At 38.0% G+C, this 10,382-nt stretch overlaps 1 protein-coding gene across 3 annotated transcripts in view; it reads right to left on the bottom strand.

The window, feature by feature from the left end:
* LOC144979599 (mitochondrial inner membrane m-AAA protease component paraplegin-like) overlaps positions 1-10,382 on the bottom strand; it is a 30,541-nt gene that overhangs the window by 17,559 nt on the left and 2,600 nt on the right. For all 3 annotated transcript variants that reach the window (XM_078926362.1, XM_078926364.1, XM_078926363.1), the window contains 5 exons: positions 5,900-6,073; positions 5,091-5,184; positions 3,052-3,177; positions 2,048-2,190; positions 505-600 (listed from right to left, as the gene is read on the bottom strand). In XM_078926362.1, coding sequence (XP_078782488.1) covers positions 505-600; positions 2,048-2,190; positions 3,052-3,177; positions 5,091-5,184; positions 5,900-5,986 — 546 coding nt within the window. In that variant the 5' untranslated portion in view covers positions 5,987-6,073. The remainder of the gene's footprint in view (positions 1-504; positions 601-2,047; positions 2,191-3,051; positions 3,178-5,090; positions 5,185-5,899; positions 6,074-10,382) is intronic.

Here is a 10,382-nt window from a genome sequence, read left to right as displayed (position 1 = left end):
ACAAAATACTGGGAATGGAGGTGTTCGGCTTATGGAAACTTGACTGTATATTCATACAGTTAGAATGCAAGTACAAATTTGACACCTATCAGATGGAATTATCAAATTGAAGCTGGTTCCAAATGGCCTGCTTGTGGAAGCATTGAATTGTGAAGCGCAAAAAGTAAGGAGAAATTGCTGCACCAATGCTCAAATGATTATCTTCTTATTTTCTCCAATGTGACAATTTTCATTGAAACTAGTTAAATATATACACTTAGTTATATACATAATATATCATTACTTTCTTTTTTCTTATCTAAATATTTTATTGTTAAAACACATATTATGGTTAAATTCACTAAACGGACAAAATATGCTTATGTTCTCATAAAGAATTACTTGAATTTGTTTGTAACTTTAAACATAGAGAAAACTGAAGTTACAAAATTCAATTTACCAGGACAACTGTTTAGAAAATATATTTGGGGTGAGAAGGAGAGGGGTGTGAGGTGTGGGTCTTACCAGTTGGCCTTTAATAACAGCTCCTTCATGGACTTCAATGACAGCATAGCTGTTTCCCATGTCCTCTGAATCTCGCCACAAGTGTATTGACTTTACCTTCAAACAAGAAAATGACAATGAATCAATCTACTTAAATAGTGATGCAAGTAGTAGTAGCAATAGCACAAGTAGTAGTAAACAATCTAGATGAATGCTGAGAAAACCAAGGCATGTCTTAAGAAAATAAATTAAATATCAAAAGTGCACACATGAGGATCAGGCTCAAGAATGGTCAAATGTAGAGACTGAAACAATCTGCAAGAAGAAATAGTATTGGCATCCGCAGTCGACCGTTTTAAAACAATGATGAGAGCATTCATCAAAATTCAGTATTGGATGCAAAAATCGAATAAGAGGACATGCAGAAAATAAATGTCTATACTATATCTAGAATTTATTAATCAGAAAGTTTTCCTGAGATAAATATCACCAGAGATAGCAAGAGATAGCAAGAAAAAATTATTTCTGTTTATCATCATATTGCAGAATCAAGGATGAACTAAACACTAAAGGGGCCTAATGGCTTTTTAAGATTACTGCGTTACTTTCTACTTTTGCTTTTAAAGTTGAACAGAGATCTCAACACTTAAAGATCACATGATCACCTATGAGAAGGAAGCAGGTGAACATTAAACAAACAAAGCCAATGCCTGCAACAGTCTTATATCAAATGCCAATAAAAATAAAGACAATCAAGTCATGTGCCTTACATAAGGCTATCATAACATTTTATTGTTTACTTTTTCCCAATCACTCATCCATACAAGACATGATTATAATTCTTGCTCCATCTTTTTGGATTTTACATAAAGTATTACCATTTTTTTTTTGGGGGGGGGGGGGGGGGGGTCTTGTTTTACTGGCTGAAGAATGGTTTTGAGTCAGAATATTTTGTGTAACGCGTTTGGCGCATAGTTGAGTCATTGGAAAAGGCTCTTTACTCACATTCTCTCACAGTACTCAGGTGTAAAATGAGTACCTGGCCGTTAACAGCGTTGCCTTTGTCTGAAAAATTGTAATATCGCCTAACAGGTGTCATGTCCCGTCCTACATGCTAAATGTTGTTGTTGACCAGGGACCCCTTGTAAAGCGCTTTGAGCACATTTAGTGGATATTGAGCTATATTAAAAAAAGCTCCAAAAAAAAAGCTCCAATTTCATTTTCTTTTGAAGCTGCTATATTCATTTTTTTGTTCAAAAGAGTCACACAGTCCTCAATATAAGATACTCATTAAAATGGAGAAGTACATATAAATTATTCAGGAAAAATCTTGTTCAGAACGGTTATTGAAAATGAGGAAAAAGTTATCTTTCATAGAAAAAAACAAAAACAAAACACAATAACGTCCGACTGTCTCCTGGACAAAACAAAAGTCATCTCATTCAAAGACAAAAAACAGAAAGCCGCATAGAAAAGAATAACAGATATATTAGGATAGAAGAGGCTGTCCCAGTGGCTCCATCACCCCCCCCCCCCCCCCCCCCCATTCAATTAACTAACTCACCTCGCCCTTTAATAATATGTTGTGATAGAACTCATTCCAGGAGATGTAAGCATGGCTAGATGACTGGTTTGGAGTCAACATCAATGTGATGACTGTGATGACTGCCATATAGATTGCTGCCACCCATAGGCGTTTGTAGTCGGCTAGAAAAGAAGAAGTTGTCAAACTGCCATTGGAAGCCGCTTTTATAATGAGGTAAATATTATCAAATATCATCATCATCATCACATTATTATCATCATCATCATTATCATCACCACAATCATTATTATTATGATTATTATCATCATCATCATCATTATTATTATCATTATCACCATCATCATCATTATTATTATTATTATTGTCGTCATTATCATCAATATTATTATTATTATTACTATCATTATTACAAATATTATTGTTATAACCTAATCAAGCAATGCTCCGATACATAATTAGTCAAGTACAATGTTCGAGTACCATGCCACACTGTCAAGTAGAGTGTTTTGTTTCTGTTCCAATTAGAAAACTTACTCAGTTGTCATGAAGTTAGCTACATGCCTTTTGTGTGTTCTGATACAAAATTACTTGTCAACAAAATTGTTATAAAATCTAACTTGTCTTGTCAAAAGGGCAAAATATGACCATACACACCTGTTAAATTGCCTGTGCCTATTTCAAAACTGGTGAGAAATTTTTCAAGTCCTGTAAAATCTTCTTTAAGCATGCTTTGTTTTGTGGTCACATGAACATATCTCAAGCTGTAAATCTATGGCCTCAGTCACGACCATTCAATTTTGGAAAACCCAACTATGCAGATTTTAAAAACTACAGATGCAATAATAGTCCAATGGACATGAAGGATTTTGTCACATGCCAATATAGACATGATGCATCATCACTGGTTGAAGAGTGACCTTGGTCTAAAATTAGAAAGCCACTAATTTCGAGTTTTATAAATTTGAGCAAAATCTGTTGAATCTTTCAAGTAATTCATAGAGAAAGGTATATATCCAACTTACGATCTTGCTTATTATCATCATCTTTATTCTCATCATTCTGGTGTTGATCCCGATTGTCATGTGAAGAATGTCTCTCACGATCCAACTTCATCCCACCTGCTGTATGAAATCTTTGCAACTGTTGCACTGAGAAGAAGAGACGAGTATGCAACAATATAAACAAGCCCCTTAACACAGGAAACCTGATAGGTCAATTTATAGAGCACAACCAATAGGAACTCCTTGCAATCTGGATAATCATATCCATTCCCACCTGAAACAATATCCTTGTCATCACAATTGTCACGGGGGGTCCCGATAGCTCAGTTTGGTACAGCACTTCCTTCACACGCAAAGGGACTGAGATCAATCCCGGGTGCAGTCAAGATTTTTTCTGACCCCCCTGTCCATCCAGCAGTGATTGGGTAGCTGGTTTGGTCAGAGCTAGCAGAAAGTACTTTGCGATAGACTATAGCATCCCATCCAAAGGATAACAAGCAATTGCTATTGTTAGTTTCCCACTATAGAAACTGGGATAAACTCCAACTCGATAGGTCTAATGGTTATGAAGGGCGTTTGTCACCATCTGCATCATTATAACTTAACAATTTAGTTAGTTGACCATATCAAAATCAAAATTTAGGTCACCCACGAGCACAAATTGAAGTGACCGTGCAAAATTTGAATTCCTGTCATTCGCATGATCGATGCAGAACAAAAATGGAGCCTTCTGCAAGTTCTCCCATTTTGTGAGTTTTAATTAAGTTTATTTCAAATTGTTATAAAGTGTTTTGCCCATTTTTGCATGATAATAAAACGATAATAATAGTGAATGAATGATATTTATCGCACAAATGGGTGAATAAGTGTAAAATGAGTGCCAGTGCTGCGTAAAGTCGGAAAGCCTATCGTTAGGGGTATGCTAACAACTCGCAAACCCGGTGTTTTATGGAGTCATCTGAGGACAGATCTTGATTTTCTTCCACATTGTTGGTTGATCGTAGTATAAGCGGGGAATGCAATCGTTAACTTGCTATTGTCATCTTCATCAACAATCGAAATATGTCAATATTCAGTTAACATATTCTACATTACTTTAAATAGTCAAACAGAGCCATAAAGCCCATGGTGCTGGAGTTTATCCCAGTTTCCCAGCACTAAAATAAAAAAGAAGCAATGCTTGCTTCCCAATGGATAGGATGCTAGTCTTTTGCAAAGTACTTTCTGCCAGCTGGGTATGTTAGATCTACTTTACTTACCTTCATAATATTGATCTGATTTTGTTTCATTTAGAAATTTTATTGTTTGATTATATTCATATATATGGAAATTTATAAACAAACCTATTCTATGCTATGCTTTTAAATGTTTTAATAAGACAGCTCCTGTCTACCTACAAAACATGGTTAATCTCTATGTGCCGGAGAGAGAACTTAGATCCAGTGGTCAAGATCTCTTCCAGGTTCCTCGCTGTAGATCGTCTTTTAGTGAGAGATCTTTTAGCCAGTCGGCACCCGTCTTATGGAACCAACTGCCTTCATCCCTCAAAAAATATCCGACATTTGAAAACTTTTAAAAGAAACTTAAAACACATCTCTTTAGAAAATAATTTGATGTTTAACATTTCTATTAGGCCTACATGTTATAGATATCCTAAATTTTCATCTTGTAGCACAGTGTGTGGTAATTAAATTACAAATTGATTAATGCTATTCCAATATGATAGATTTTATGCTGAAATTATCATTTTATTGTTGTGTTTTATTTGCATTGTAAAGCGCCTCTGAGCACATTGTGGATCTAGGCGCTATATAAATTCATTCATTCATTCATTCATTCAAACCAAAGTCATCTGATGTCTAACATCCGTAAATCATTTTTTATTCAACAAATAAAAGAAATCATTGCCTATTCTCCAAGACATATTCCACAGGTAGGACATACTTACGATTAAATCATGAACCACATAATTATAAGAAAAATTGATTCAGATTTAGTTATTTTTTCTTGATATCAGTTTGAGTGTCAGTTAAATCTAAGCACAGAAATAACCAAAATACCTTGTGAATTGACCAGGTTGGAGAATGCTGGGGATCTCAGTAAAAAGCTGGCAACAGCTGGTAATTGTCTTGAATAATTTGTGTACTTCATCACCTGCAATTTCATAAAAATAATATAAAGAACAACATCAATGATGTTTTGTTTTGTTTGTTTTTATGGATTTTACAGTGCTTGCGACACAATTAAGTCATGAGGAGAGAAGATACGGCAAGTGACCTCCTGCCCATCATGGGAGGTCAAAAGACCCCACCCAACCACCAAGAGCAATACACTCAAATACAAAACTTGACGATGTAAATAAAAAAATATATATAAATAACAGGAGAGAGAGAGAGAGAGAGAGAGAGAGAGAGAGAGAGAGAGAGAGAGAGAGAGAGAGAGAGGAGGGAGGGGGGAGAGAGAGAGGAGGGAGGGGGGGGAGAGAGAGGAGAGAGAGGAGGAGAGGAGAGAGAGAGAGAGAGAGAGGGGGAGAGAGAGAGAGAGGAGAGAGAGAGAGAGAAGAGGAGAGAGAGAGAAGATAGAGAGAGAGAGAGAGAAAGAGAGAGAGAGAGAAAGAAAGAGAGAGAGAGAGAGAGAGAGAGGGAGAGAGAGAGAGAGAGAAGAAGAGAGAGAGAGAAGAAAGAGAGAGAGAGAGAGAGAGAGGGAGAGAGAGAGAGAAAGAAGAGAGAGAGAGAGAGAAGAGAGAGAGAGAGAGAGAGAGAGAGAGAGGGAGGGAGGAGGAGAGAGAGAGAGAGAGAAGAGAGAGAGAGAGAGAGAGAGAGAGAGGAGGAGGGAGAGCGGGGGGGGGAAGAGGAAGAGAGAGTAAGACCAATGTTGAAGTTGGATGGATGGAGCAGTCGCTGAGACAGTTTTGCAGAAAGACAGACATAAATTGCTCAGCTTGTTGATTGTACATTTGTGTGGTGTACTTTTAATTCTTTGACTAAACCTCTCTGCGACAGCAATTGGCTACTTAACTTCTCCATTACTTAACAACACAATCCTGAAAAGGTGAGGATACAAGTGGTGAAAGATTGAAACAATTTCAAAATTAAATTAAATCCACCACCAACTGGAGGAGATTTGCTTTAATAGGTACTGTAAGTTAATGGATAAAATCCTATGCATAATTTTCCATTGTGTTCATCACAACATGCCACAGGATCTACTCAGCCCATCATACATTTGCAATTGTTATGAACTAACTGTCATTAAATTAGACATCCATTTGCATCAAAAATAAATCTGATAACTCTAATTATGAAAAATCTGTTAAAATACTATATAACTGACGTAGTTCTTTAGTATGAGAAATTTTGCATGAGAAAAATTGTTAAAATATTTAATGTTCAGCATCATTCATTAAGCTCTCCCGACGGATTATCACCTTGTCGTGGTGGGAGGGCTTGCGTATCTCGAACCTCGGACCTCTAATAAGAGAAAAAAGGAGAGAGATCAGACGAAGAGTAATCCACCGGTCCACCGGCCCTCCAGGAATGGGGGTTGAGCGTAGGGTTAACAACCCACCTCATAAAAAGCAAACTGTTACAGAAACAGAAACCAGACGTAAATCCACAACCGGCGGCAGCAGAGAAGCGGACCAGAATACTGGCTTCATGACGGTAGGAGGTCAAAGCCGAAAGGACGCCCCCGACCAGATTGCAGATCTGTTGTCACCAAAACGCAAGCTCAATGTCTCGTGCTGGAATATTAGGACCCTATATCAAAGAGGAAAACTGGCACAAGCCCAGCGCGAGATGTTGAACTACAAGATCGATTTGCTAGGCATATCAGAGGCAAGATGGACAGGAGCTGGGAAGCGCCAACTCTCAAATGGCGACCTGATCATTTGGTCAGGACGAAAGGATGACCAACACAGAGAAGGTGTTGCCCTCTTGATAGCCAGGCAAAACAACAAGTCACTATTGGAATGGAAACCGATAAGTGAAAGACTTTTATACACAAGACATAACTCAAAATACACCAAGCTATCAATCCTCACATGCTACGCACCTACAGAGGATTCAGATGAAGAAAACAAAGAAGAATTTTACAATATTCTAAGAATGGCCGTTGAAAACATTCCAAGACACGATATGCTCATGATCATCGGAGACCTTAATGCTAGAGTTGGGAATACACAAACAAATCAGTCCGTTGGAAAGGAGGGCATAGGGGTAATGAACAACAATGGAAGCAGACTGGCAGAATTTTGTGAAGAACACAACTTCATTATTGGTGGAACTTTCTTCCCACACAAAAACATCCACAAATTAACATGGAAATCACCAGATGGGAAAACAGAAAGTCAGATAGACCATATAATTATCAACAGAAAATGGAAAGAGCAGCTTAAACGATGTCAGAGTCAGACGATTGGCAGACATTGGAAGTGACCACCATCTTGTCACAGCCAAAATCTCTACTAAATTGATGAAAACAAAAATAGCAAAACAGAAGGAGAAACGTTTCAACACAGATAAATTGAAAATCCCAGATATCCAAAACAATTTCAATATCTCAGTAAGAAACAAATTCAGTGCAATACAAGATATTACAAACATGACAATCCAAGATTTCAACCACGTCATGCAGGAAAGTGCCACTGAACACTTAGGACACAATAAATCCAATACAGAGAATTGGATATCAGCAAGGTCATGGGAGCTCATTAACCAAAGAAAATCAATCAAACTAAATCTCCTGAACGCTAAATCCCCCGACTGAAAGAAAGGCTATCCAGTGAATACTCATTGAAGGATAAAGAAGTGAAAAAATCCACATGGAAAGACAAAAGAGATTTTGCAGAAAATTTAGCAACTGAAGCAGAAAATGCAGCTGTAAGACAAGACACACAAACACTATACAAAATCACAAAAAAGCTCTCGGGAAACAGAAGTTATGGTCAAGAGAAACCGTTAAAATCCCAAGATGGTAGTGTCATCACAGACGAAAAGGAGAAAATTGAAAGATGGAGAGAATATTTCGCAAACCTTCTGAACAGACCAGACCCATCTTCTTACACAGATATCCCAGAAGCAGAAATGGACGTAGAGGTTAATCTTGGTCCAATCACTGAGCATGAGGTGCACGAGGCAATACAACAACAAAAAAATGGCAAGGCCCCAGGTATTGACAAAATCACTGCGGAAATGCTTAAAGCGAACTCGCAAGAAATGTCCAAAATTCTCAGTAAATTGTTCACCAACATTTGGGAAAAGGAAGAAATACCAGAGGATTGGCAGAAAGGCATCATCCATAAAATAGCCAAGAAAGGAGACCTAGGAAATTGTGCTAACTGGCGTGGAATCACACTCCTGTCCGTAACGAGCAAAATTTTTAATAGAATCCTTCTGAAAAGAATCTCACCTCACATTGAAAACATTCTTAGAAAAGAGCAGGCAGGGTTCAGAAAAGGGAAGTCATGCAGTGACCACATATTTACCCTGAGACAAATCCTGGAGCAAAGCATTGAATGGAACAGCCCCCTCTACACCATTTTTGTCGATTTTGAAAAAGCCTTTGACAGCTTACACAGAGAGTCCCTGTGGAAAATACTCCGCCATTATGGTATACCGATGAAGATAGTCAACCTAATCAAAGCAATGTACAGCAACTACCAATGCCAAGTGATCTGTGGTAACAATTTAACAGACAGCTTTAATGTAACAACTGGTGTAAAACAAGGCTGCATACTCTCCCCGCTTCTGTTTATCCTGGCTCTAGACTGGCTCATGAAAAATACAATTGATGGTAAGAAGAGAGGCATTCGCTGGACACTGACATCTTTTCTGGAAGATATAGACTACGCAGATGATATTGCGTTAGTTTCCAGTACATACAGAGACGCCTCAGAGAAACTAAATGTACTACACAAGAACGCCTCGAAAATTGGACTGAAAATAAATTTCGATAAGACTGTGTACATTAGGGTGAATCCAAAACATGACAGTGAAATTAGGATAGATGAACATATAATTGAAGAGGTAACAGAGTTCTCCTACCTCGGATCCAAAATAACAGACGACGGAAATGCAGAACACGATATCAAGCACAGAATTCAAAAGGCAAACCAGGCTTTCGGCATGCTGAAAAACTTTTGGAAATCAAAGCAAATAATGAGAAAGACAAAGCTGAAAATATACAAGAGCAATGTTTTAAGTGTACTGCTTTATGGAAGTGAAAGCTGGAAAATGACATCCTCCTTAATACAGAAACTAGAAGCCTTTCAGAACAAGTGTTTAAAAAGAATTTTTAATTTATTTTGGCCTACAAAAATAAGAACAGTGGATCTATTAAAGAAAGCTGACTGCACTAGCATTGATAGCCAAATAAAAGAAGAAGATGGCGTTGGCTGGGTCATGTGGCCAGAATGGAAAAAGGGTCACTACCCAAGACAGCCTTGTACTGGACAGCAGATGGGAAGAGAAAGCGGGGAAGACCCAAAGAAACCTGGCGAAGGACCATGGAGAAAGAATTAAAGGAAGCAGGCCTGTCCTGGAATACAGCCACCGCAAAAGCAGCAGATCGCAAGAAATGGAGATGTCTGGTGGATGCCCTATGTGCCTCAAGGCCCGAAGAGGATTAAGTAAGTAAGTAAGTATCATTCATTAAGACCATCAATCAATCAGCATGTCGGGAAATGTGTTGTTGACTTTTCTCTATTCCAACAAAAATAGTGACACCGAACCAAAACAATAATCATGTTACATACATATTTAGTTTTGCTTTTTTAAATGTAGTATTTCTAACTTCTTAATTTATTTGCTTTGCTGCTCTTGTAATATGTGAATTAAAGTGGTGATTCAGGGCAATGGGGCCTATATAGATGGAGTTTATCCCGGTTTCTATAGCGCTATCAATGCAATAACAATTCCTTGCTGTCCTTTTTGTAGGATGCTAGCCTATCACAAAGTACTTTTCAAATGTAACAGACCCAGAGCAACCCAATCACTACTGGGGGGACATGGAGTTCAGAAAAAGAAAATATCAAAGTCACTCAGGATCGATTTCACTCCCTTTGCATGTGAGACAAGTGCTCTACCAACTGAGCATTCAGGACCCTACCCATTTTGTGTGTGTGTGTGTGTGTGTGTGTGTGTGTGTGTGTGTGTGTGTGAGTGTGTGCATCTGTATATTGCTAACATCTTCATTATTATTCTGACTTCACCACTATATAAAAGTCGGGCGGCCAAGCAATACATTATATTGCCTTGTAACACATTCAAGTCAATGACCGGACGGGTTAAAATGATCAGAAAACTCTGGCCCTTACATTATAACCTTAGGTAAGGCACTTAAAACACATAAAC

The sequence above is a fragment of the Berghia stephanieae genome, chromosome 9, assembly GCF_034508935.2.
Source record: "Berghia stephanieae isolate SIO BIC M18660-M18661 chromosome 9, UCSD_Bste_1.3, whole genome shotgun sequence".
Classification (NCBI taxonomy): domain Eukaryota; kingdom Metazoa; phylum Mollusca; class Gastropoda; order Nudibranchia; family Aeolidiidae; genus Berghia; species Berghia stephanieae.
The sequence above is the reverse complement of the archived record's forward strand: the minus strand, read 5'-3'. Positions and strand labels throughout refer to the sequence as shown.